Source organism: Microtus pennsylvanicus, chromosome 21, assembly GCF_037038515.1.
Source record: "Microtus pennsylvanicus isolate mMicPen1 chromosome 21, mMicPen1.hap1, whole genome shotgun sequence".
Lineage (NCBI taxonomy): Eukaryota > Metazoa > Chordata > Mammalia > Rodentia > Cricetidae > Microtus > Microtus pennsylvanicus.
The window spans coordinates 7235434-7263012 of record NC_134599.1 but is presented as its reverse complement, the minus strand read 5'-3'; the positions used below and the strand labels follow the sequence as shown (position 1 = coordinate 7263012).

Sequence of the window (27579 nt, the reverse complement as noted above, 5' to 3'; positions counted from 1 at the left end):
TTACCTACAGGGAAAATAATGAATGGCTCGCACGGTCAAAGGAAGGCAGAAAGAGCCGAGGAACAGTTCCCTAGCGCGGCCACCATCGAGGGCTGACGCTGAGCGGGGTTCCATGAGAGTCCCAAGTTCTCAAACTAAAATTATTTAAATAAAAGTAGCAGTACTCCCCGACCCTCCCCCTTCAAAAAACCACAGGAAGCGAGGGTTTCCCTTTAAGTACCGACTTTTCCCACTCGGCCACCCCTAGCCCCGCAGCCTCCGCCCCGCGCCCCTCCCCCACGCGGCCAGCCCGCCCCCGTCCTCATTTATCCAGAGCCTTCTCGCAGCCGAGCAGCCAATGAGCGGCGAGGCGGAGAGCCACCCGGAGCGCAGGCGGAGGAGGTGTCGCGCAGACACCCGCCCAGGACGCCGGCTCCCCTCCCCCACGCCGGCCCGGGCCGCCCCGTTCGCTCGGTGCCCGGGGCCCGCGAGGGGAGCTGCGCTCTGCTCCGGGGTTCCACTTTCCCTTGTCACCAAAGCCACCGCCTGAGAGTTCGAGATTGTCATTCAGGTTTCGTTGTTAAGTGACCCATTTTTTCAAAAATCGGATGGTTAAAACTACGGTAACTGCAACGGCGGGACCCCTTAACCGTTTCCTCGTCTTAAGAAAAACGAATCGACCCCCTGGCCCTCCCGAAGCTCGGACCCTTTCGAAACTCGCTGTGCCAACCGCGGCCCGCGCCGGCTGCTGCGGCTCGCCGCTCTCCGCCCCCTCCCCAGCTCGGGGTCCCTGGTCCAAGCTCGCGTCCCCTCCCCCTCTCGTTCTCTCGCTTTTTTTCTTTCCTCCGAAACCCACTCTAATTGAGGCGCTGGGATTCCTCACGTGAGACGTTGATTTGTAGTTTGAACACGTGGCTCATTCAAAAAGCCGGACACTCGGAGCGGCTGCCCCCGCCCCACTCCCTCCGCCGCTGCCAGTCACCCCTCGGGGTTTTTTACGGGGAGGCGGCGCCTGCCCCACGTAGTGTGATATTTTCACAGCCCGCTGGCCGCTGCCAAAGGGGTTGGGGAGGAAGAGACAAAAAGTAGTTTCCCCCCCCCGCGCCTCCTCCTTTCTCTCGCTAATCCCGCCTCCTCCCCAGAGTTAGGAAGACTCGACGCTGGGCTCGTCGCTAGGCTTTTTCTTTCTTTCTCTCTCTCTCTTTTTTTTTTTAATACCCAGAAGAGGAAAAAGGACCCTGGGTTCTGGTTTTCGCCCTCCGCTCCGGTGCTCGGGTCACTGTGTGTGGGTTTGAAAGGCAAGACGAGAGGAACAAAACCCACCGACTCCATCCACCGCCGTGGGTTCTTTTAATTTAGCATTTTCCTCGGTTTTTAAAACAACCTCTCTTCACAATGAACAAATTGTACATCGGGAATCTAAGCGACCACGCCGGACCCGCGGACCTGGAAAGTGTCTTCAAGGACGCTAAGATCCCAGTGGCCGGCCCCTTCCTGGTGAAGACGGGCTACGCGTTCGTGGACTGCCCGGACGAGGGCTGGGCCCTCAAGGCCATCGAGGCGCTTTCAGGTGGGGCCCGAGCGCGTGGTCTGGGCGTCCCCGTCGCCGCAGCTGCCACCCGGGGCCGGGATTGCGGGGGAGGGGGAGTAGACGCGCTGTCAGCCGCCGGGGCGCGGCGCGTGCTGCAGGCCGGGCCAGGCGGGCCTCGGGGCCCAGCGTGGACGCCCGCTGGGCCCTCTCTCTACCCGCTGTCCCCCGGCGGTGGAGAACAGAAAGTGGCCTTAGCCCCACGCCCGAGGGAGGCCGCGTCCAGGCGGTCCCGTTCCACCCCGCCTCGTCCCCCTCGCGGGGTCGGTAGAGCGAAAGGGGCAGGTGGGCGGCGGCGGCCGACTGTCGCCAGAACGGCAGCCCTGCCACGCGCGGCGCCGCGGTCCGGGCCCGGGCGCCTCTGCCCGGATGCCCGAGGGGAGAGCCGCTGCGGTGCCTTTCGGTTTCCCAGCTGGACTCGAGGCCGGCGCCTTGCCTGGCCAGCGCGTGTTGACCGGCACCCCGGCCGCCCCAGCTCCTCCTGGCACCCTGGCTTCTCAATCCCTCCGCCCAGTGTTCCAGGCCAGCCTGGACGTGGACCAGGAAGAAGGCCGCGCGCCCCCATCGCAGGCTGTCTGTTGGGGGTGTCCCTTTTGCAGACCGTGGGTTGCTGGGTGGCCCTCTGAGGGGGTCTGGAAGCGAAAATGTAACCCAAGTGGTGAGAGTCTGACTATTGCCTTAGCCTTCTGCAAGTTAAAAAGCCACACCCACCCGAGGGGTCAGCTCCGCACCTTTGCGGCGCCCTGCGACTCCCTTGTCCTTGAGCCTGGTGGGAATCTTGGAGCCCTTCGGAGGTCCCCGAAGCGGGCTGTGTTTTCTCTTAAAAGACTGCAAGTTTCAAGGCGGGGAGAGCCGCTAAATCCCTTCGTCTCGCCTCTTGTGTGTCCACAGGTAAAATGGAACTGCACGGGAAACCGATGGAAGTTGAGCACTCGGTGCCCAAACGGCAGAGGTGAGCCGAATTACCCTTTTCTCACCGATTTGTAGGGGGAAAAGCGCTGAACATAGAAGATGAAAATTAGGACCACTGTAGCTTACACGCTGGGGGCCGCGGTTCAGCTTGCTGTTTTCCCTCTTGCATTTAAGTTTATGGCAGGTGTGTGTGCGCGTTGATAATTCTGGGAAGCAATCGAGGGCTTGTCTGCGGCCCCTGCTTCTGGGTTATTGTTGCTGTTATAAAAGCCTGTCGGGACGCTCTCGCAGCTACAGTTTCTTGTCAGAGCAGGTCTAGTCGCTTCAACTGGAAACCCGCGTTTCAAAGGGCAAAACAGTCTTTGGGAACCGAGGGGATTTAGGAGACTGGGTCAGGACGGATGTGTGTGTGTGTGGGGGGGGGGGCTGGTCCGCGGGTGGTGGGCGCTTCTGAGAGGGGAGGACCACAGTTGCCTTTGCCCTGGTTCACTGGCCAGCCAGCGGCCGTTGGAGGACAGAGAGTGAAGGCTGGGGTCCTGCAGCCTTTCAAGCACTTCTAAGTTTCTGCAAACAGTGCCTTTGTTCAGCTCCTCCTGCCTTTGGTGTATTTTTGCTTACAAATAACCGCCAAGGTAAAGGCTAGGAGGTCTGTGCTACTGCAGTGGGATTTCTCTGAGAGCGTCTGTAGCTGTCACTTTACAAATATTTGCAGGCTGTTTAACTGCTGAAGCTTTTTGGAGAAGTGGCTCTTATTTTTTTTCCTTGGCACAGGCCGTTTCTGGATTCTAACTCTTAACTGGAAAGACCGAGGTTAGCATTATGCCCTTCTGGGTTTTGCAAGGTGGGGTTAGGGTTTCTGTCTTATCCTTCTGTCCTCCACCCCCCCCCCCTTCCTAACCTGGGCCAAACAATAAGCTTGAAGTTAATTCAAACCAGGGCTGTGTGTATCTGGTGAAGTATTTGTTAGCGTGTGCTCTGGGGGACAGAACGGATTTGCCCGTAGAGACAGAGGGCAGGAAGAATGCTATATGCTACAGTCAGATGCCTTATGTGTTATGTTTTGAGTGAAGTTCTCTTCCCTGGATCATTTCACATTTCTGGTTTTAGGAATAAACTGGTGTGGTCATTTGTAGATTATATAAGCACTTGCTTAATTTTCCTTAAGATAATTACAAAGATATTTGAGGAACCTGATTTAGTTCCAGTTAAGGAATTTCGGTAGGGGTCAAGTTATTTCATATAGTAGAATGTAATCAGGTTTTTTTTTTTAATCTTTTAAAATAGATGTGGATAAAAAGTATTAAGTTGATATTGGTTTCATAGAAATGTAAACAGTTGAGGGACAAAGCATGTGCCCTTAAGAAGTTTAGAGACCTAGTTTGTGCATCAACGGCTTTGAAAAAATGAAACATACTCTACACACGCTAGTTGGTTTCATGCTTAGTCCGTGTATCTTGGTTTTTATTGATTTTCTCTCCCCTGTGCTTGGGATCAATCCAGGCCTTCATTTTTGCAGGCAGGAACTCTACACTTGAGCTACATCCCCAGTTCTTGGTTTTTTATCAATTGTTGAATTAAAAGTAAGCAAAAAAAAAAAAAAAGAAAGAAAGAAAAGAAAAGAAAGAAAGAAAGAAAGAAAAAATTGGTGTTGTAGCTTGGTGCTTGCTTACCATATCAGAGGCCTTGGATTTCAGTGCCAGAAAGGGCAAACGATTATAATCAAAGGAACCTTTTGGAATTTAAAACATTTAGATGTTTCGAGTTTTTCCAGGTGCAGTTAATAGATTGACCTCCATTTACTGTGCCCTCCGCTCTTTTTTTTTTTTTTAGGAATTAATGTCTTCCCAGGTGTGGCGAATTAATTTAGAGACTTTGGTAACAACGGCTAGTCTTCTCAAAGTTTTGTTTAGCCTGAAAACAGTTAGTTGTTACTTTTGAATGGGCAGGCTTCCTCTTTGGGAAAGCTAGCAGACAGATGTAGCAAGTGGGAGCAAATGTTTACTGGAAGAGTCTTCAGTTTATTAACAATGTAATAATAATAAGCTTTTCCAGCTTTTTTTGTTTTCACTACTAAAATGCTTAGGATTTTAAATGCTGTCTTGCTAGCAGAACAGAGTAAACTGCATACATTTTGTTTTTGACTTGAGAGCAGTTGAGTGCTGCAAATCCTTTACTGAAATGTCTTTAAGTAGAGCCTTCTTTAGCTGCCTGGGAAATTTACTGTTCATCTAGATGACGATGATTCAGTTTTAACTGAGCCTTTAAGTTGTGCCGTTTTCCTTATCTGGACTCTTCCATCATCTCCATGGGCTCTGGAAGAAGGCCAAGAGTTGACCTGGCAACCATACACTCACATACCTATGGCTAGGTTAAGAGGTGACTCTGGGGTGGATTACTTTGATAGGAGCTGATTGCACAACTCAGTCAGATCAATAGATTGCCAAGATAGTCGGTTGAACTTTGAGACAGAGTTTGTTTTGCTTAGCAGTCATTTTTCCACCATGATGTGGGCATCTGAGGCAGGCACGCCCACTTGTAGGGTAGTGACCTTTATACCTGTTTGCAAGGCATGCTGGGAAGCGGGTGCTGGGGAATGCTTCTGGCGTAACTCTGAGATGGACGCCCAGGGAAGCAGGCACAGAGGTGATTGGATGCTTTGCAGGCTAGCCTAGCAGCTCTCACTGCAAGCTGAGCTGGGCGGGACCCTTTCAGGAAGGGGTATTGTTGAGTTTGGTTCAAACCAAGCTTAGTTCCCCATTACTGAAGTCTCAAGGGAATGTGGAAGGAATGTGGCTTTTCTGCATTCAGATGCCCCTCTGTTGTAGATTACAGCAGAGTGCACAGGGCCTGAGGATGCCTGTGTCCAGAAGAGATGATTGCTTTGGGTTCTGAGAGGATGTTACACCCTCAGTCCCAAATTCAAAGGATACAGCATAGGAAGGCTGAATAGCTTCCAGATCAGGGCTAATTTTTTTTTCCTCTTGGACACAAGGTGAGTGAGGAAATAGTTTCACCTAGGAAGGATTGTGGAAGAGAGTGGTTGGAAGAGCCACTGGTGTCTGTAGGGCTTCTGGACGCCCTGTGTGCTTATGTAAACGGTACCGCTGCCCTGTTTGTGTTATGTTGTGGGCTCTTGGGAGAGGGAACGGCAAAGTTGCTGACACTGCAGAACTGAGACATGGTGGTTTCAGTTAAATTTCCATGCCTTACAGAGTCTTGATTTTTTTTTTATATTTTCAGTTTTTCACAACCTACTCATATTTGATCAAACTTGTGATTTAGTTCTTAACCTTGGTTATGAATATTTGAATAAAGGAGAGAAATTATAGGATGTTATAGTTAATGTGTACCGAGAAGGATCCTTGAAAATAGTTTGTGGTCCTAAAGCTCAAGTACTTCATGTTTGTCAATAAGAAGATAAAGGGAACCTTGTCTCATAATGTCAGTTGAGTAGAACATTACAGAAATGACTGGGGTTTCATCCCATTGTAATTGGCTATTTAAAAGCTAGCATGTTGCTTCAGTGGCTGTTTAGCATGGAACAGTACAGCATACCCATTAGCCAGGACATGATAACTACACGCTGTGGGCCAGCTTCAAAGTCTTAGGATGGCAAAGTCTGTTTTCAATGCTGACCATTGAGACACAGGTATAGTTCTTCCGTATGGTGTGGGACAGATGAGGCTCTCTTTTGAACTGTGGAATTTCTCACACATGCAGATGGTAGAGGTTTAAGGTTAGGGAACTTGGTTGGGAAAGAACTTGGAGCAAAATTATCTTTTGAGTGCATAACTTAAGATCGCTTATGTGACTGTTAGTTAAAGTGGTTGTGGCTGGGGGGATTTTTTTTTTCTTTTTTAATTTCCTATTTGCTTGATACAGTTAGAAAGAATTTGTGAGATTTCTTACTTTAGCCTTAATAGACTTTTTAGAAAGGAAATGCTAAGTAGCTTCTACCATGTTTTGCTCACAGCAACCTGAGGAAAATGTAACTGAAATATGATATCTCTGCGGAGCCAGTGGGAATTGGGAACCTGGCTTCTGATTTTGGCTCTTGCTTTTGACCTGTGTGGTTGCTGAGACTCTGTTCAGGCCAGATGCCGTTGTGACAACTCCACAGAGCGTAATTTGTTCTGAGGTTTTGCCACTTTTCTGGAAGCAAATGGGTTCTCAGATAGGCTTAAAATTTAAAAGTATCTTTGGAATTATAGAGATCTGATGTTTTCTCTCTAAGGAGCTTGACTTGAAATTTTCTGCAGTTCAGTGGTTCAGTAGCTTTCCCCGCCTTTTTCCTGTGTACCACTTTCAGGCAGTCAGTGTGGAAAATTGTCTTTCCATGCTTTGAAAGCCTTTGTGAGCCCTGCTGCCGTGGTCTTGTTGTCACAGGACTGGGATCTTGAATTAAGTGACGCTGCTGAACCACCTCCATCTTTGTGAGGGACTCTTTTGCAATTGTCCTTAGCAGCATCCGGGCAACAGCTTTCCTAAAACTAACTAATTTTTGAAAGGTATGAATTATCCATTCACTAACTCTGGCAGTTGGTTTGGTCTGGGAGGAAGGAGAGGCGGAAAGATGGTTTAGCCTTGCTATTCTTAGCTCTGTTTCCTTTATCGACTGCTGCCTCTGATTCAAGCTTCCAGAGTCACAAGACAGGAGGTGGCACTGTGGTAGCAGTGACCAAAGGGTTGGCATTCTTAGTTAGGATTTCTGCCCCACACATCTGATGTTTACAAATGGCTTGTACTGCCAGGATTTGCTTGAAGGCTGGGCTGGTGGTAGGCATACTTTGGAGAGCCCTGTTAAAATTGAGGATGTCATTTATCATGACCTGAAGTCCCGTCTGGTAAGTGCTTGGTACTGGTAAATAAATAGTAGCAAACATTAACATGGTGTGTGAATTTTGTTGTCCTGAAGTGGGGAAGAGAGACGACCACTCAAACTGCAACAGCTGTACATGTTTTAGAGAATTATCCTGAGACCATTTAACTTGATTAAGAAATACTTTTAAATTATCAAGAAAAGTGTAGTAGATAAGATGATAAAGGGCCAAGTGTCGTGTTTTTCTTTTGAAGCTAGAGCTTGCTGTATAACCCAGGCTGGCCGCAGACTCTTGGTTCTCCAGCCGTGGATTCCTGGGGGCCACGAGTACTGGAGTGTATTACCACACACCAGGCTCAACGTTCTTAGAATATCTGGCATCATTATCACTTAATAGTTGTCTAAGGAGTAGAGTCTGTTGCAGTCATGGTATTACGTATTCTGCCCAGCAAACTATAGCAACTTAACTGGTTCAAATAACATTTTTTTTGGGAGACAGGGTCTGTTTCTCAGACGAGGCCCAAATTTGCTGTGAAGCAGAGGATGATTCCGAATTTCCTATCCCCCAGCCTCAGCCTTCTGAGTGCTGGTTATAGGCATCTGCCACCATGCCCTGTGTGTTTTGGGGCTGAACCCACGGCTCTGTGCGTGCTTGGTGAGCAGTGCACTAACGGGTGTTACATCCCCGGCCTTTCTTAGTTTCTTGCCCCTGAGAGAGAATCTCACCGTATAACAGGCTGACTAGGAGAGCCTTCTGCCTCAGGTCTCGGCACAGCTTGCTCTTCCTCCCGTTTCTACAGATCTGTTAGGTGGTTGGTTCTCTCCCACGTGATGTCATTTTGGGTGATTTATTAAAGCTGGATTAAAGAGTCCTAGAGGAGTCACTCCCTCTACTGGCCCCTGGGTGCTTATCTCTGTAAGATCTTTGTTCAGGCACTATCTCCTGCAGTTAGTAGCCTAAGTATGCCCCCCACCCAGTGATTGGCACATTGTTATCTCTATCCCAATCCATTAATTAAGGCAGTTCGCCTGGTCAGACTAGATGCATGAAAGATAAGGCGATGCCTCTGTCTGCAGTTGGTAGACTGGTGTGCACGCTCATCAAGGGAGGAGTTGATGGGCGTGGCAGTCTTTACATTATTGTTCTGCTGTTGGGGATTACAGTTAGTCTAGGAAGTTCTCTACCTCCGGGCTACATCTCAGGCCTTTGTTTTTTTGGATAGGGTCTTTCCTTGAAGCCCAAGGCTGGCTTTGAAATTGCTGTGTAATCCAGAATTTTCTTTGGTCTTAATTTATATTTGGGAAATTGTTTGAATTTGTTGCTATTTCTACTGAAGGGGTTTGTTGGCCTCAAATGTTTGGAGCATAAAATATTGGACCAAAAGTGTACCTAGTAATAGCTTTTCTGTCATATAAAAGGCCAAGGTTCAGTTTCCAGCACTGAGACTGTTTTTTATTGCTTTTATCAATAGGAATGGAGAGTTGCTCTCTGCTTTTATTTTCTTGGAAGAGACACATTGGTGTTAGCAGAGGTTCTCTCTGTAAATTTCTAAGAAACAGCCTCAGTAACTGCTGATGAATTAGAGAGTTGAGAACCAAGGATGGCCGAGCAACAGGTACAAAATGGTGACAGTCACTGAAAGGGGGCAAGATTGGTGAAGGAGCAGATTCTGGGGTGGGAGGTAGGAACTTTCCTTTTGTCAAGTTTTTAGTGTTTAGAAATATAAAAGAAGTGGAGAAGACCATTGTGTGCTTTATTCTGGAGCTCAAGGGAAGGTAGGCGGCAGAGAAGAAGATTAGACTCCTGAGATGTGTACACCATCAAGTGAAAGTAAGTTGGTAAAGCAATTTCTTTTTTTAAAAAAATATTTATTTATTTATCATGTATACAATGTTCTGTGTGTATCCCTGCAGGCCAGAAGAGGGCACCAGACCTCATTACAGATGGCTGTAAGCCACCATGTGGTTGCTGGGAATTGAACTCAGGACCTTTGGAAGGGCAGGCAATGCTCTTAACCACTGAGCCTTCTCTCCATCCCATGGTAAAGCAATTTCTTTGTGTAAAAAGTGTGTGCCAGAGGGGCTGGAGAGAAGTGCTAGTGTTTACTAGCACTGACTGCTTTTCCAAAGGCCCTGAGTTCAATTCCCAGCAACCACATGGTGGCTCACAACCATCTATAATGAGATCCGATAGCCTTTTCTAACATTGTATACATAATAAATAAATAAATGTTAAAAAAGAAAAGAAAAAGAAAAATATCCTTTTCTTCACAATAGTCAGGTAGAGGGAGTGTTTTGAGGAAAAGGCGATGTAGTCCCCTGTGTTGTGATGAGATGAACACCGAAGAGATGGCTCACCAGCTAAGCACATTTGCTGTTCTTACAGAAGACCTGGGTTTTCTCAGCACATGGTGGCTCACAACCTTCCATGACTCCATCACCCCATTCTGACCTATAGGCACAGTTATGCACGTGACACACATAGACACATGTAGGCAAAACACTCATGCATAAAACTCAAAACAAAAATTTAAAAGCTTTGTGGTTGTGAGCTACCATATGAACCATCTCTTTGGCCCAAAACAAATCTTTTTTCCCTCATCTCCAAGACAGGGTCTTTCTGCGTAGCTCTGACCGTCTTGGAACTCACTTTGTAGACCAGTTTAGAGATCCCAATTCCCACCTGCCTCTGCCTTCAAAGTGCTGGGATTAAAGACATTAATACCATGGCCAGTTAACTAAAATAAATAAATCTTAAAGAAAAACAACTAACTGAACCTTCTAGCACTGCTGTAAGTGGATGGATTTATGACAATGACCTGGAATATTGCCTTCCAGATTTCATTTATTGGCGCTTGGGTTGTCTTTCTAATTTCTAGAAACATTTATGAGTTTGTTGTTTCTAATCTTTTAGAGCTGGAAGAGTCCCCTAATTCTAGTAGATCATCTTGTTTAACATTCAAGACCTGTCTGTAATATCTGGCCAGGACCTGTTGCCTGGTGTATTTCATCATTTCTGGTGGCTGTGAGCTCAGTTCCTTAAACAAATCATATGCTTTTTCTTTTTTTTTTTTAAGTTTATTTAATTTTTTATGTGCATTGGTGTGAAGGGGTGTCAGATCCCCTACAACTGGATCTTCAGACAGTTGTGAGCTGCCATGTGGGTGCTGGGATTTGAACCCGGGTCCTCTGGAAGAACAATCAATGCTCTTAACCACAGGGCCATCTCTCCAACCCTCATATGCTTTTTCTTAACATAAATTTGGGAAATCCTCCAGAAACTATCTTAGGTTGCAAAAGAGTGAGGTCCAGATCAGATCCGTAGAGTTTGCCTGACAAATGGGGGTTGACACTGTTGTGTTCATTATGACTGGCATAGGCTACTGTAATAATTAGTGTCTTACTCTGTTGCTCAGGCTGGCCTAGACCTCTGAATTCTGTAGTCACAGCCTCCCCTTCTGCTGGGCTTACAGGTAGTCAGTCATACCACACCTAGCTCTTTTAAACACTTTAATCATTTGGTTATTTTTGGATGCTGGGAGAGGTTAAGCATTCTTTTCATTTTACTCATAAAACTTATGCCACAAGAAATATGGTCTTTTGAAAGTGTCTAAATTCCTCCTTAGTTTTGCTTCCTTGAAAATCTCATCCTAGATAAGAGCAGGCTCCTCAGTTGTGAATCCCGCCTTTGATGGCCGTCTCACCTGCTGGCATGAAATGCTTCATTACTTAGCCCAGCTGATCTTGAGGGACTTGGCTTCCTGTCAAGACTTGTGTTTATCTTCTGTACGTTCTTTCATCAGTGATATGATGTTTGGGGATGAAGAGCAGTCTTGGAAGTTAAAAGGTTAAGAGCAGGCATCACTCTTCCAAAGGACCAGGGTTCGATTCTACTCTCTCATAACTACTGCTCTCATGACTCCAGTCCTCCAGGGGATCTGATTCCTCCTGCCTCCTCGGGCACTTGTGTACATGCCCCCCCCCCCAATTAAAAGAAAGATCTTTTTTAAAAAGTTGCTACTTTCTCAGTGTAATAGACACCTACTGTTTTCAGGAAGGAAATTTAAAGAGACACAACAGTAAATTCTGTGATATTAGTTGCTTTACTAAGAGATTCTCCATAGAGCCTTAGGTGAGGAGACCAGCCAGCAGCACCACTGCTGGCCCCATTGCCCTGCCCAGCCTGACTTTACTCTCCCCATTAAGTTGCTCAAATCCTCAAGTGGCTTACTTGAGGATCTACAGCAGCCCTGTTGTGTTTGCGGGGACAAGTCAGGGCAGAGACATCTTCTGTCTTGCTGTCTCTGAAGTTTGGAAGTCTTTGAAGGGTTGACTTATTACAGTCTTCCTTTACAAAAGACAGCCCAAAGTGGTGGGCAGTCATGGTTTATTACAGAGTGAAACTGGCCAGGGAGTCTAGTTATGTTTGGTTTTGGAGACGGGTCTCCTGGAGTCGAGGCTGGCCCTGAATGCCTGGCGCTGCTGGTGCTGTGGTCTTCTGCAAGTGCTGTCATGCCCAGTTCGGACATCAGTTTGAAGAAGGAAACCAAAGCCTGGCATGATGGCTCATGCCTTTTATTCCAGCAGAGGCAGGTGGATCCCTGAGTTCTAGGGAAGCCTGATCTAGAAGGCAAGTTCCAGGACAGCCAGGGATATACAGAGAAATCCTGTCTCCAAAACCCCAAAACGACAAGAAACCAAGACCTTTAACTGGTAGATTTTTAGCAGCTTCACCTAACTATAAATGAATTGTAGGGTGGGGTGGGTGGGCGTGGTAGCAGCTGAGAGTAGGGTATACAGAGAAGCCCCAGCCTTTTCTCTTGAATGTGACTACGGGAATACATCCTTAGCCTATAAAATGATCTGTTTGTCCTGGATTGTTTGGAAGGGTCCTGCCTTGCAGAGGGAAGTCTCTTTAATTACTACTATTGCTGAAGATTGGGAGGCTTGGAGGTCCCTTCTGTGTCCTTACTATGTGTTCTGCCTGCACCTGTCCATGCAGGCCAGAGGAGGGCACCAGATCTCATTACAGATAGTTGAGAGCTACCATGTGGTTGCTGGGAATTGAACTCAGGACCTCTGGAAGACCAGCCAGTGCTCTTAACCTCTGAACCATTTCTCTAGCCCCTCTTTTTTTTTTTAATAAATATTTATTATTTTTTTTGTGTGTGTGTGTGTAAATGTTTTGCTTGCATATATGTATGTGTACCATATGTGTGCCTTTTGCCCCTAGAGGCCAGAAAAGGGCATTGGACTCCCTGAAACTAGAGTGACAGCCAGTTGTGAAGGTGGGCACTGAGCCTCACTCTGTGGCTAGCACAGCCAGTTGTGAAGGTGGGCACTGAGCCTGGGTTGTGCTCTGAGCCTCACTCTGTGGCTAGCTCTGCCATGCTGGTGTTTTCGCATAGGGCGCTGAGGTAGACAGGGTGTCTGCATGGCTCCTGCAGGAGTCTGTGGAATTGTCTGTGGTAGGCACAGACACACTTTCACTCAGTTACCTTCATGGCAGCTGCTGTGTTTTGGCCCCTTGAGAGCCAGATGTGAAAACTGGATGAAGGTTGATTGGATTTGGAGGTGATGGCAGATGTTGAAGAGCTTTGTTAGAAACCTGTGTGATCCCAGCACTCTGGAGGCGAGGCTAGCCTGGCCTACATGATCATATCCTATCAGAAAAATAAACCAAAAGTCTTCTTGCTTGCCTTTCTCTCTCCCCGTCCTCCTCTCTTTTTGTTTTTTGGTTTGTTTGTGGTAGAGTCTCTAAAGTACTCCAGGCTGGCCTTGAACCTCTCTGTCTGACCTCCCTCTGACCTTGGGAATGTTCAGCATGGGGGGTACAGACTTTATGGGTGTGTTGTTTATATGTGCTAATTTTTTTTCTCACAATTTGACAATAGACTATCAGTAAACAGTGTAAGTATTGAACATGTGAACTTTACTAATCAACTTAAAACATGAGGGTGAGGACAGAGAAATGACCAAATAGTTCAGAGCACTTCCTGCTCTTCCAGAAGGCCTGACTTCTATTCTCTGCATCCACATAGCAGCTAACAATCATTTTGTAATTCCAACTTCATGGGCTCAGTGTCCTCTCCTGGCTTCGAAGGGCACCAGGCATGCATATAGCAAATAGACCTACGTGTAGACAAAATACTCACACACATAAAATAAAGATAAAAGTAGAAACATCTTCATTTGAAACTAATAGCAGTACATAAGAGTGTATGAAATGCCTTAGTGGGTAAGGAGTAACAAGCGCTGCCACCAAGCCTTGTGACCCAAGTTTGATCAGGAACTTGGTATGATGGAAGGAGAGAACTGATTTCCATAAGTGTTTTCTGACCTCCATGTGTGTGCTACTCAAGAAAATGAGTAAATGATTAAAAAGCAACCACAAGGTAAATAAATCTCAATCTCTCTCTCTTTGGATTTATCTTCAAAGAAGCATGGTGGAAATGCATTTATTCCGGCACTTAAGTAGACACCACTGGATCTCTGAATTTGAGGCCATTTTGGTCTACATAGTGCGTTCTGGGCCGTCCTGGGCTTCATAGTGAGATTTTGTCTAAAAAAATGTTCTTACATTTAATTGTGTGTGTGCGTGTGCGCGCGTGCGTGCGTGTGCATGTGTGCATTCCGGAGGGGACATGTGTATGTGAATATGTGAGTGTCAGTGTCCTCCCTAGTCAAGAAGTCGCAGCATCTCTGGAGTTGGAGTTATAGGCTGGAGCTCAGTGTTTTGGCTCCCAGCTTGCTCCAGGAATGCCTTGTCTTCATCCCCTGTGTACAGGGATTATAGGCAGGTGCCCACCGACACTTTATGTAGGTTCTGGGCTTCCATGCTTATGCAGTCACTTCAGCCACAGGTCTGAGCCCTGTCCCTTCACAAATGTTCAGTGTGTATTATATATTTACATATATATTATGTTTAAGTATTTTTTCCAAAACAAGGGTTTCTGTGTGTATCTCTGACTGTTTTAGGACTTTCTTTGGAGACCAGGCTGGCTTTGAACTCAAGAGATCTGTCTGTCTCTGTGTCCTGAGTACACCACCACTACCCAGCTATAAAAAGCTGTTTATAATATGATTTTATCATGTGTTTTGAAGGATTTTAAGTGTGTAGTATGGATAGATTTAACTGTTAGCTTGCTCTGCTGTGAAGTATATTTATGCAATAATTTAATTTTTTACTATAACATGTCAAATATTCTTATATGTATTATTGAACTCCCCAGAAAAATTTCAAGTTGTGGGCTGGAGAGATGGCTCAGGAGTTAAGAGCACTGACTGCTCTGCCTGAGGTCGTGAGTTCAATTCCCAGCAACCACATGGTGGCTCACAACCATCTGTAATGAGATCTGGTGCCCTCTTCTGGGGTGCAGGTATGCATGCAGGCAGAACACTGTATACATAATAAATAAATAAAAAAAAATTTCAAGTTGTATTGTTGTGCTAGGGGCTCAAACTCAGGACTTCCTTTGTGCTAGGCAACCACGAATTTACCCAAGACTCAGGATTTTTTTGTTAAAGATAATATCTTACTGTGTAGCTCAGTCTGGTCTCCAACATTCTAACCCCCAGCCTTGGTCTCTGAGAGCTGGGGCATGGGTATGTACCACTATGTCCATTTGTAGTCTAGAAAACTGTATAACATAAATTCTTAGACTGGAAATTGTTGTACCAAACATATATATTTAGCTGGGTGTGGTGATGTATGTCTGAAACCTGGTACTTGGGAGCCTGAGGCAGGCAAATTTCTGTGGGTTTCAGACCAGTCAGGGTTATACAGTGAGACCCTGTCTCAAACAAAATAAAGAAAAATAACAAAAATTAAATTTGTAAATGCAATGGAGGGGGGAACTATGAAATTTCTATTATTGGCAGGATTCATCTTAGGCTGATAACAAAGAAAAGCCTCTGGTATCCAAGGTGCAGGAGCTGCAGGAGTGAGGGTCACCTGTAGCCTCAGGGCTCTGGCGGCAGCACCTGAAGCTGACCTGTTTCCTAGTGAGGGCCTCTCTGCAACCAAACACAATACAAACAAAAACCAAACTTGTATTTTCAAGTCTGTGTGATTTTAGAAATGTTTTCCTTCTCATTCAAAGATGATGGCCTCACTCTAATAAGCTTGCATTCCCTTCATTTTTGTTCTTTGTTTGTATATATAGATAAAAAGAAAGAAAACCCTATAAAATTAAGTCTGGTAAGTTATCACTTATGTGTTTGAAATTTGCAGGTTTGTTTTATATAACTAGCACAACTTTTTATCTTGCCTCAGAAGGAATCAACAGCCCCTATAGTGGGAGCTGTATTACGTCATCTCCCGAGGGGGAGACGGTGCTGCTTATATTCTGCCTTTTTTATGTTACTCCTTTAGTGGGACAAGTGTCTCCACAGCCACTTCTCAGCTAACCCGACTTTGGACCTCGAAGTGCATCATTTCCGCTGGATATTTAGCTTGTGAAGTTCTATTTGTAGTATATTTGTGCATTTTAAGAAGCAGTCTCACAATGTAAAGGTAAAACCTAGGGATTTCTTAGAACAACAGAAAAGAAGGTAGTGTCCAAGTGGGTGGATAATGGACAAGAAACTGAGTTACAAGAGCGCGTGACTTTGTTAAATCTGGGAAGTGATTGAGTTCCCCCTAGAGACTCCCAAATGTTTATTTTAATTTAACTTAATTAACTTAGCAAGACTTCTCCATCTCAAAAATAAACTGTGTTGCCCAGGCTGGCCTCAGGTTGTCTGGCTCGGGGGATCCACAGAGTTCAGCCTCCCGAGCAGCTGGGGCTATATAGCTTTGCACCATTGTGCTCAACTGCAGTTTTAAAGAAGTCTAACTTTTATTTGTAATAATAATTATTTTTTAAAAATAGTATGAATGTTTTGCCTGTGTGTGTCTCTACGTCATGTGATGCCTGGTCCCTAAGGAGGCCAGAGAGGGCATCAGGTTCTTGGGACTGGAGTTACAGTTGGGTGTGAGCCACCATGTGTGTACTGGGATTGAACCTGGATCCTCTGGAAGAACAGTTAGGGCTCTTAATCACTGAACCATCTCTCTAGCCCCTATTTTTATTTCTTAAAATATGTTTTTAAATTTATGTGTATGTGTGTTTAGTGTCTTCCACCTATGTTCAGGTATCCACAGAGACCAGAAGAGGGTGTTGGATCTCCAATAGCTGCAGTTACAAATGTTTGTGAGCCTCTTAATAGAGGTGCTAGGGATAAAACTGAGGTCTCCTGGAAGAGCAGCCAGTGCTCTTAACCACTGAGCCATCTCTTCAGCATCCCCTGGGGTGTTTTTAATTTCTGCATTTTGTGTATATGATACTGTATCTCCTGTTTTTTTCTCTCTTTCTCTCCTTCCCTCCTTTTTTTGGGGAGTAGGGGTGGGGATAGAGTCTCTCTATGTAACCCAGGCTGGCTTTGAACTGAGGGAGAGTCCAAAGTGTGCCATCATGCCTGGCTTATTTCTGTGTTTTTTGATTTCAGAAATGAATTGTTCAGGCCACACACAGATGGCAACAACTGCATAATGGTTCTGTTTTGGTTTCTTTCTTCTTTCTTTTTCTTTCCTTTATTTTTTTTTTAATTTTTTAAAAAATTTAAAAAAATTTTTTTGGTTTTTCCAGATAGGGTTTTTCTGTAGCTTTGGAGCCTGCCTGATAACAGCTTTTGTAGAAACGATTTCAGTTTCATGGGTTAGAAAGAACACACCCTTGTCTGAGGAGAAGCACTGGCTATACAGCTGCTCTCATTTTCTAGCTGAACTGCTTAGGTAATGTTTACATTTTTCTTTTCTTTTCTTTGAGACAGACTTTCTTTGTATGGCCCTGGTTGTACTGGAACTCGCTCTGTAGTCCAGGCTGGCCTTGAACTGAGAGTTTCACCTGCATCTGCCTCTCAAGTGCTGGGATTAAAGGCATGCGCTGCCACAACTTGGCTCAAGATTTATTTTTTTATTATTCCTAGTTACATAAAGGTATATATGTCTGCACATGGGGTTGTGCAAGTGACTGTAGGTCCCTATGGAGACCAGAGGCATCAGATCCCCTTGACCTGGAGTTAGAAACAGCTGTGAGTTTCTTGACTGGTACTGGTAACCAAACTTAGGTCCCCTGGAAGAGCAGCAGGTATCCTAACCACTTAGCCATCTCTCCGTCCTGAGTTTTTACTCAGTAGCTTTAGTGGTTTGTTGTAACAGTGATCTTGAAAGTTGATTGATATTCTTGTAAGAAGTTGTAATGTGTCAGGTACATAGGATCCCAAGAGGGATGGGAAGAACAGCAGAAACTGGTCCACCCATGGATGGAAGAGACAGAGGGGACAGCAGGAGCAAAGGCATTTAAGTGTGCAAGATCCTGGTGTGTGTGTGTGTGTGTGTGTGTGTGTGTGTGTGTGTGTGTGTGTGTGTGTAAGGGAAGGGGGAGACAAACTACAAACTGTTCAGGTGTGAGGAAGATGACCTTGACTTGGATTTGGAAGCAGTAGGTGGAACTGTGTGATGTCTCTCCGAGTGACTTCTCTTGTGACTTCAGGTGCTCTCAGTTTAGCTAATGCTGTTTGGTTGATGGTGGTTTGGGATTGTTGTAGAAGACTTGGTGTCTGGTTCTGTTTTGGGATCTGTTCCCCTAAGAGTCTGTTGAACTGTTTTTGCCTTCTTAATGCTTCATGGAAATGGCTGTGCCCCATAACATTCCTTGGTCTTTCTGGCCATGCTTGGGTAACCTTCTGACAGGGTAATTAGGGTAAGGTATGATTAGGGCCACCAAACCTGTAATAAGGATGACTGTGCTCATGTTATTAATGTTGGTTATGGCAAGACAATTGTCAATGGTGATGATTAAAGCTCCTGGTATTTGATTTTTATTAAAGACATTACAATTGATGTAATGAGCCTTTAAAGAAAAACATGGCTGGTCCTTTTATGTGCACATACTACTAACAGTGAAGTTAGGGACTGCAGCTCAGCGCAGGAAGGAGGGCCAGAGTCACCTTGATTGGAGCTGCATGAGCCACCTATGGGAGCCCTTGCTAGTAGCTTTGTGGTCATTGGCAGACTGATGGAATTGTCCAGTTTTTACTGGTTTGGTTGTCTATAAAAAGGAGCGATGACACACATGCACAGGGCATTCAGCCGTCAGTGCTGTCTGCAGAGGACTTCCTGGGTTAGCCGATGTCTCTGGAGTTGGCACAGTCATGCTTGTGAGTGTACCACATGGCAATAGAGGAGGACCTGCACAATCCCGTTGTCTAGGTTTGGATGTGTACAGTGACATAGGGTGTTTTAAATTTCTTTGTAGAATATTGTTTTGTATAGGGAAGCATAAGAAGCTGTACTTTGTATCCATATACATAGATTATTGAATCCTCAAATGTATTTAGTCATGAAATTATCCTGATGAAAGGTAAGAAGTAGGGGTTCTGAGTTGCTTATCTGGAAGGCCGTCTGTATATCAGATACTCAGTCTTACTAGTTACGGATGCTGGTTATCATGGCATTTTCTGTTCTACCACCTTGTAGAAGAACGAGGAGGATCAAGTGTCTGGTGTTGGCAAGAGAACGGAGGAAGTGCCTGCTGGCGGCCGGCCGGCGTGTGCTGCGCTTGGCAGTACAGGTTGTATCTGTTACCTAAAATACTTGGGACCAGAAGTATATCAGATTTGGGAGTTGTGGGATTTGGGAACATTTATATGAACTTTTTGAGCATTCCTAATCTGAAAATTCTAAAACCAAGTCTTTAAACTATGATCTCAATAGTCAGAACTTCCAAAATTTTTGAACAAGGGCAGAAAGCAGCCACATTCTTGTGGCCAGCTGCTGGTGTCCTTCCGCTCTGACACCTCTGGCATAGACCCACATTGCTCTCTGCACCACTGCCTTCCAAACTCCTACTGGGGTGCTCGATTAAACCCAACTTAAAGAGTTTAACTGCTTTTCTAGCCCAGCGTCCCAAAGTCCTCCCTATTCTGGCAACAAGCATCACGGTCAGGCCTCTCACAGTAATGTCCAGTCCTGGTTCCAGCTTTCTTAGTTACAGCTCTGTTGCTGTGAAGAGGCACCATGGCCAAGGCACCCGTGCTGGACAGTTTTATGTCAGCTGGACACAAGCTCGAGCTATGTGAAAGGAGGGAGTCTTGATGGAGAGAATGCCTCCGTAAGATCTGGCTGTAGGTTTACTTATAGGGCATTTTCTTAGTGATTGATATGGGAGGGCACAGCCCATTGTGGGTGGAGACACCTGTGGGCTGGTGGTCCTGGGTTCTTTAAGAAAGCAGACTGAGCAAACTGTGGGGAGTGAGCCAGTCATTAGCACCCTCCATGACCTCTGCATCAGCTCTGCCTCCAGGTTCCTGTGCTGTGCAGTGATGGACTCTCTTCCTTCAGTGATGGGTTATGATATAGAAGTGTAAGCCAAATGAATCCCTTCTTTCCCAAATTGCTTTTGGTCATGATGTTTCACTGTTGAAGACAGCACTTCATAATGAAGACAGCATTTAATTGGGAGATTACAGTTTCAGAGGGAGTTATCATGGTTGGGAGTGTGGTGGCACAGACAGGCATGGTGCTGGAGCAGTAGCAGAGAGCTTTATGTCCTGATCCATAGACAGCAGGCAGAGAGAGCCAGCACTGGGCCTGGAGTGGACCATTGCCACACCTTCCCCAATAAGGCCACACCTCTAAACCCTTCTCACACAGTTCCACTAATTGGGACCAAGCATTTAAACACGAGCCTAGGGGGGGACCATTCTCTTTCAAACCACCACACTCCTTAGTTTTTTTAAAAAAATTTTTTTGTGGGCTGGAGAGATGGCTCAGAGGTTAAGAGCACTGATTGCTCTTCCAGAGGTCCTGAGTTCAATTCCCAGCAACCACATGGTGGCTCACAACCATCTATAATGAGATCCGGTTCCCTCTTCTGGCATACAAACATACATGGAAGGAATGTTGTATACATAATAAATAAATAAATCTTTGAAAAAAAAATTTTTTTTTGTTCTTTCTTTTCTTTTCTTTTTCTCTTTTTTTGATTTTCGAGTCAGGGTTTCTCTGTAGTTTTTGGTGCCTGTCCTGGAACTAGCTCTTGTAGACCAGGCTGGCCTTGAACTCACAGAGATCCGCCTGCCTCTGCCTCCTGAGTGCTGGGATTAAAGACATGCGTCACCACTGCTCTGCTGATATTGTTTTTTTTAAATATTTATTTATTTATTATGTATACAATATTCTGTCTGTATGCCTGAAGGCCAGAAGAGGGCGCCAGACCTCTTTACAGGTGGTTGTGAGCCACCATGTGGTTGCTGGGAATTGAACTCAGGACCTTTGGAAGAGCAGGCAATGCTCTTAAACCACTGAGCCATCTCTCCAGCCCCTGATATAGTTCTTTCAAGGCAGGGTTTCTATGTAGTTCTCGTCCTGGAACTCACTTTGTAGACCAAACTGACCTCTAGCTCAGATTGGCTTGCCTCTGTCTCCCAAAAACTGGAATTAAAGGTGTGTGCCACTATCACCTGACTTCACATTTTATTTTTTTAAATAAAAATACTTTATGTGTATAAATGTTTTGCCTGCATATTTGTATGTATGCCACACATATGCATGGTGCCCATGCATTCAGAAGAGGTGTCAGATCCCTTAGAATTTGAGTTACAGATGGTTGTGACTCCACCATGTGATTGCTAGGGACCAAACCCAGGTCACCTGCAAGAGCAATATGTGTTCTTAACCACTGAGCCATCTCTCTAGCCCCTTACATCATGTTAACAGGCTTTAGATTATTCAGAAAGGCTGCTGGCTGAAATCTGAAATATCGGTGAACTCTGGGCACCATGACATTCAGGCCCCTTGTGTTTTGAGTGGAAATTTATCCGTGAATATTGAGGAACTAATTGAAGTCATAGTAATAGGTAGAAGTTTTTCAAAAATTCTAGTTTTTGCTTAAAGTTCAAATTTAATCATTTGGAAATAAATATGTGAGGAGAAACCATTTTCTAAATAAATTTCACCCGATTCCTTTTTGAGACTGTCAGGCACTCAAGCATAAATAGTTCTCCTGAAGTATCTTCAGGTAGACATGGTACTTTCTAAAGAGAGACTGACCCAGGATGGTGTATGACTGTGGTCCCAACACTCGGAACTGGGAGTTCCAGGCCAGCTCTGGGTCTGAAGCCCTGTCTCTACAGAGAAAAAGTAAGACTAGTTCACCAGGTACTTCAAGCAGTTTGCCTGGCCTCTGGATAGAATCGAAAGCCACAGCAGATAGCTGAACCGCTTGTGTCTTCAGTTCAGAGATGAATAAAGGGATGTGTGCTCAAGAATTGAGACTGACTCAAACTTATTATTTTCAGCACTTTTATATTAAGGCCACTATAAGACAAAACAGGCCTTTTTTTTTTTTATTGCAGGTGTCAGTGAGGCACACAGGGACTAGACAGTTGAGCCCCTGCATTGCTGCATGCTTGCAGCTAGCAGCACTGTTACACAGACATCAGCACCCTGAAAGGGGCGGAGTGCCATCTTAGAAATGTCGTAATGATAGTTTTGGCTCCTCGGGCTTCTGAAAGCATCTGGGGAACTCCAGGATGCTCAGGCTGTACTTTGGGAATTACTGCTCCACTCTAATGTGTACTTTGTCTACTTGGATCAGGTGTTTTTTGGGGAATGTTATTTACACCATAGTGGCAGATGGTCAGAGCAAGTGAGAGTTTCTACCCAACTGCCTGGCATGGGATTTCATACAAAAAACAGATGTGGAAGACAGAAGTGTAAAACAATAAACACAAAAAGGCAAAGTCTAAATGCATAAAAATATTTAGACTAATTAAAAAGAACTTAAAACCTAGTGTGAGGGTTGGAGCTATGGCTTTGTGTTAAGAGAATTCACCGCCGCTGCACAGGACCCAGGTTTGTGTTAAGAGAATTCACTGCCGCTGCACAGGACCCAGGTTTGGTTCCCAGCACCCACATGGCAGCTCACAGCTGTCTGAAACTCCAGTTCTAGGAGATCCAAAGCCCTCTTCTGACCGCCTTGGACACTAGTGTACATTCATACATGTAGACAAAAAATAAAAACAAAAAAACCCAAAGCAAAATGAAACAACAAAATAAACCCCCAAACACTCCCAATGTGGTGGTTTTGAATGAGAATAGTTCCATTGGCTCATATATTGAATGCTTAGTCACCAGGGAGTGGAACTGTTTGGGAAGGATTAGAAGGTGTGACCTTGTTGGAGGAGGTGCATCACAGGGGGTGGACTTTGAGGTCCCAAAGGCTCACACCATTCACAGCTCTGTCTCCTGCTGTCAATCAGGTGTGCTCTTAGCCACTGCTCCAGTCCGGCATGATAATGGACTTACCCTCTGAAACTGTAAACAAACCTCCTGTGAAATGCTTTCTTCTCTTAAGTTGCCTTGGTCATTTCACAGCAATAGAACACTAAGAAGGACATAAAAATAAATCTTCAGAAAAACAAAAGTGTGAGTGAGCAAAATGTAGGTTTGGACATTTGGGCACTCAGACGGGCTTAAAGTATTAGTAATATGCTTTCTTTTCATTTATGATGTGTGTAAGATATATGTGAATGCCCAGGTGTACATGTAAAAGTCAGAGGTCAACTTTGAATCTGGGTCTCTCCATGGGTTCTGAGGGCTGAACTCAGGTTGCCAGGCTTGCATGGCAAGAGCCTTTGTTTACTGATCCATCTCGACTGTCCCATGTACTTTATTTTCAAATGAATATAAGTAACAGATTTTGCAGCAGTGAGCAGTAATGTGTTCAGTTTCAGATGGGAGACCAAACACTCACTCAGTGTACATTGGTTTGAGTGATTCTGCATTTATGGACTTGTTTAACAGTGCTAAAATAAAATTTGTAATTAAATGTAATTAGGAACCTCATGATAGAATCCTAGGTAGTAATTTAATGCTTTAGTTGTATGTCTTTAACATTAAGCATTGAGTTCATTTTGAGCTCTCCACATTTATGAGCTGCTTTTTAATTATTTATTCATTATTGTATGTTGGGTCTCTGTGCCTTATTGCAAACGTGAGGTCAGAAAACAGCTTATGGAGTCCGTTCCCTCTTTCCTAATCTAATTTACTTGTGTTTTGGAGTTTGAACTCAGGTCACCAGGTTTGTGTGACAAGTGTTTTGACCCATGAGTCGAATCACTGGTGGCTACTAACTGTTTATCTTCTGTAGAACAAAACACAAAAAGGAGGGGGTGAAGATCCAACTGATGCTTTTTACTTTTTACTTACAGCAAGCAATCAACCCATCTTAAAATTCTAATGATTCTAACCAGAGTCTATGGAACCTGGAGAGCCTCCTCCTCTTCCAGAAACTGCACATTATCTAATCAGATGGTTTGAAGAGCCCAACAGAACTATGTATTCAAAGTTACCATCAATTACGACAGTGGTGACAGATACGTTGTTGCTCTTTTCAGCCACATAAATCTGCCTTCCTAACTGAGTAAAATCACTTAGTAAAATGTTAATGTTTCTCTTTCAAAGTTTTTTTTAAATCATTTATTTATTTATTTATTTATTAAACATACAATATTCTGTCTGTGTATATGTCTGCAGGCCAGAAGAGGGCACCAGATCTCATTACAGATGGTTGTGAGCCACCATGTGGTTGCCGGGAATTGAACTCAGGACCTTTGGAAGAGCAGGCAGTGCTCTTAACCACTGAGCCATCTCTCCAGCCCTCTTTCAAAGTTTTAAGTTCATGTTTTTCTCTCTCCCTAGCATCTGGACATAGTAGCCATCAATGGCTGGACTCAATGGATAAGCTAAAAGAAAATGAGCCAGGCATGGCTGTGCAGTTTAATCCCAGGCAGGATTAAAGTGAGTGCAAGGACAACCTGGGCTACATAGTGAGTTCTGGGACAGCCAAAGCTACATAATGAGACTGTCTCAAAAATAAATATAAGGGCTGGAGAGATGGCTCAGAGGTTAAGAGCACTGACTGCTCTTCCAGAGGTCCTGAGTTCAATTCCCAGCAACCACATGGTGGTTCACAACCATCTGTACTGAGATCTGGAGCCCTCCTCTGGCGTGCGGGCATACATCGAGGCAAAATGTTGTATACATAATAAATAAATCTTTAAAATAAATAAATATATAAATAAATAAATAAACGAGGCAGTGGTGGCTCACACCTTTAATTCCAGCACTGGAGAGGCAGAGGCAAGCGGATCTTTGTGAGTTTGAGATCACTAGTCTACAAGAGCTAGTTCCAGAACAGCTAGGACTGTTACACAAAGAAATCCTGTCTCAAAACACACACACACAAAAAAAAAAGTCACTAAACTGAAAATAAGCATTAGGTTCCCACTGCAAATATTAGTATCAGTAACTTTTAAATTCAGTCCCTTTCTAGATGACGGTGTATTGATGATGTATGCTTTGTTCAAGTTCAGTAAGAAAATAATCTTTCATTTTTAAAGTAGAAATACATAAATATACTCAAATTTATACTTCAGATTTTAAGAAGTTGTAGCATTTCAAATTTAACTGAAGAACTCACGTATTAAGCTTAGCTATTTGAGGCTACTTCATCACAATTCCCATAACAGTCTTTTAATTAATCCAGAGAACTAGGGTGACAGTAGACGCAGTGTGTGTATGAGAGTGGCCCCGTAGTCCCCAGCTGGGGAACTGTTTGGAAAGGATTAGGAGGTGTGGCCTTACTGGAGGAGGTGTGTCAATGGACTCTGCCGGTTTAGAAGATTCACATCTGCTTCTGCCTGTGAATCAAGGTGTGACCTCTCGGTTCTTCCTGCCTTTGTTCATCATAGGCTCTAACCCTCTGAAAGTGTAAGTCCCCAATTAAATACTTTCTTTTATAAGTTGCCTTGGTCATAATGCTTTATCACAGCAATAGAAAAGCAAATAAGTATGCAAACCAAATTAAAATTCACTAAAAGTTCTTTGGCAGCTAAAACTTTGTGTTTAACTAAATCATTTGGGAAAACTCACCTTTGTTTGTTACTTAGATTATCATAAAATTAAAAATTTAAGGCTGGGCATGGTAGCACAGGCCTTTAATCCCAACAGAGGCAGGCAGATCTCTTTGAGTTTGAGGCTAGCCTGGTCTACATAGTGAGTTCCAGGACAAGCCAGAGCTATGTAGAGAGACACTGTCTCAAAACTTGTGGGGCTGTAGGGATGACTCAGCTGTGAAGAGCTCTGGCTGCACTTCCAGCACCCTCACGGCAGGTCTGTAAAGAGTGTTGGCTGCTCTTCCAGAGGACCTGGGTTCAATTCCCAGCACCCACATGGCAACTCACAATTGCCTGTAACTCCAATTCCATGGTACCTGGAATATATACCAATACACATGCAGGCAAACCACCCATACACCTTAAGTAAATTAGTTTTAGAAACTTGTTTTTAGGGGCTGAAGAGATGGCTCAGAGGTTAAGAGCATTCATTGCCTGTTCTTCCAAAGGTCCTGAGTTCAATTCCCAGCAACCACATGGTGGCTCACAACCATCTGTAATGAGGTCTGGTGCCCTCTTCTGGCCTGCAGGCATACACACAGACAGAATATTGTATACATAATAAATAAATAAATAAATAAACAAATATTTAAAAAATAAAAACCATCTCAAGGTTCTATACTTATATGCTAAATGTCAAATGATGTTTAGTCATTGGAGAAGAAATTTAGAATCACAAATGCTTGCTTATCTTGGAGATTGTATTCTTAAATTTAAGATGTATTTTTGAGTTTTACCTATCAGTAGATTCAATTTAAGTCCGTTCATATGATGCAGGCTTCTTGGGAAAAATGATGTATAACTTTTATTCAGGCACTCTTCCAGCTCCCAAAGAGTGTTTGTGAAAACATGAATGCCCTGAGGATGCTGGTTAGGAGCAAGCTGGTGTCCTGCTGTACTGCCCCCCCCCCCCCCCACCGTTCTGGTAGCTTCCTTTTTGCCCTTGTTTCTTGCAAGCCAGTCTTGAGGATGTCATTTTACCGCTTTGCCATTTAACACATTCTTAACCGCCTGTACCTTTCCAAAACACTTACTGGAAAATTTTACAAGGTGTTAAGGTCTAAAGCCCAGCCTACTAAAGTTTAATGTCCTGTACAGATTGTTAATTACAGATTTAGTTTATGATCCTTTTTCTAATTGTAAGGTTTTAAGAAGGGTTAGAACACTTGGCAATGAGGAAATGACTGTTTTAAATGCTTGGTGTCTGTTAGGAGGAAGCCCAAGGGCAGGTGGATGTGGCTGGGCGGCCTGAGGGTAAGGGCTGTAAAGGACAGCTTGGTCCTTCTGCCTTTAGTTCTCAGTGCTGGTCGCCCTCTCCCAGTTCTGATGTCAGAAACTCTCAAAGAGTTTCTTTGAGAGAACTGTGCCCTTCTGGGTTTGCTAGTTAGGGTTTTTTTTTTAATATTTATTTATTTATTATGTATACAATAGTCTGTCTGTGTGTCTGCTTGCAGGCCAGAAGAGGGCACCAGATATCATTTCAGATGGTTGTCAGCCACCATGTGGTTGCTGGGAATTGAACTCAGGACCTTTGGAAGAGCAGGCAATGCTCTTAACCACTGAGCCATCTCTCCAGCCCCTAGGCTGCTTTTTTGGAGGGAGCATTTCTCTGTGTAGTCCTGACTGTCCTGGAACACACCGTGTAGATCAGGCTAGCCTCGAACTTAGAACTCCACTTGCCTCTGCCTCCTGGTGCTGGGATTAAAGACATGTGCCACTGATGCCCGATCATTTTATTATTTTGTGTTTATCTTTTTTGAGACAGGGTTTCCTTGAGTGTGCCTAGATTCACTTTGTAAAATAGGCTGACCTCCATCCAATTCACAGAGACCCACCTGCCTCTGCCTCCCAAGTGCTGGGATTAAATGCATGGTTTATTGTGTCTGACCAGTTTTTTTTTTAAACAACAACTACTACTACTTCGTCTTCTTCTTTTTCCTTTTTTCCTTCCTTCCTTCCTTCCTTCCTTCCTTCCTTCCTTCCTTCCTTTCTTCCTTCCTTCCTCCTCTTCTTTTTAACTTTATATAATAACTTTAGATAAGGTCTTACTATGTATCCGAGGCTGGCCCGTAACTGGATTCTTCTCCTGTCTCAGCTTCACGACACACACTATTGTTACCTTTTAAGTTGAACGGTATGGTCCAGCCCTGATGCATGCTTTTTATCCCAGCAACAGAAACTGACGTAGAGGGAATCCAAGTTCAGGGCCAGAGTGGCCTACTAGTGAGACCCTGTCTCTAAATAACAGTACATTAACTAGAGCAATAGGTAACTGTTT

At 44.6% G+C, this 27579-nt stretch overlaps 1 protein-coding gene across 1 annotated transcript in view; it reads left to right on the top strand.

Annotated features, from left to right (window-relative positions):
- The first annotated feature begins 1232 nt into the window (after positions 1-1232).
- Positions 1233-27579, top strand: part of Igf2bp3 (insulin like growth factor 2 mRNA binding protein 3) — a 131807-nt gene continuing 105460 nt past the window's right edge. The window contains exons 1-2 of the mRNA XM_075955697.1: positions 1233-1549; positions 2459-2519. Of these exons, the coding sequence (XP_075811812.1) occupies positions 1375-1549; positions 2459-2519 (236 nt within the window). The 5' untranslated portion in view covers positions 1233-1374. The remainder of the gene's footprint in view (positions 1550-2458; positions 2520-27579) is intronic.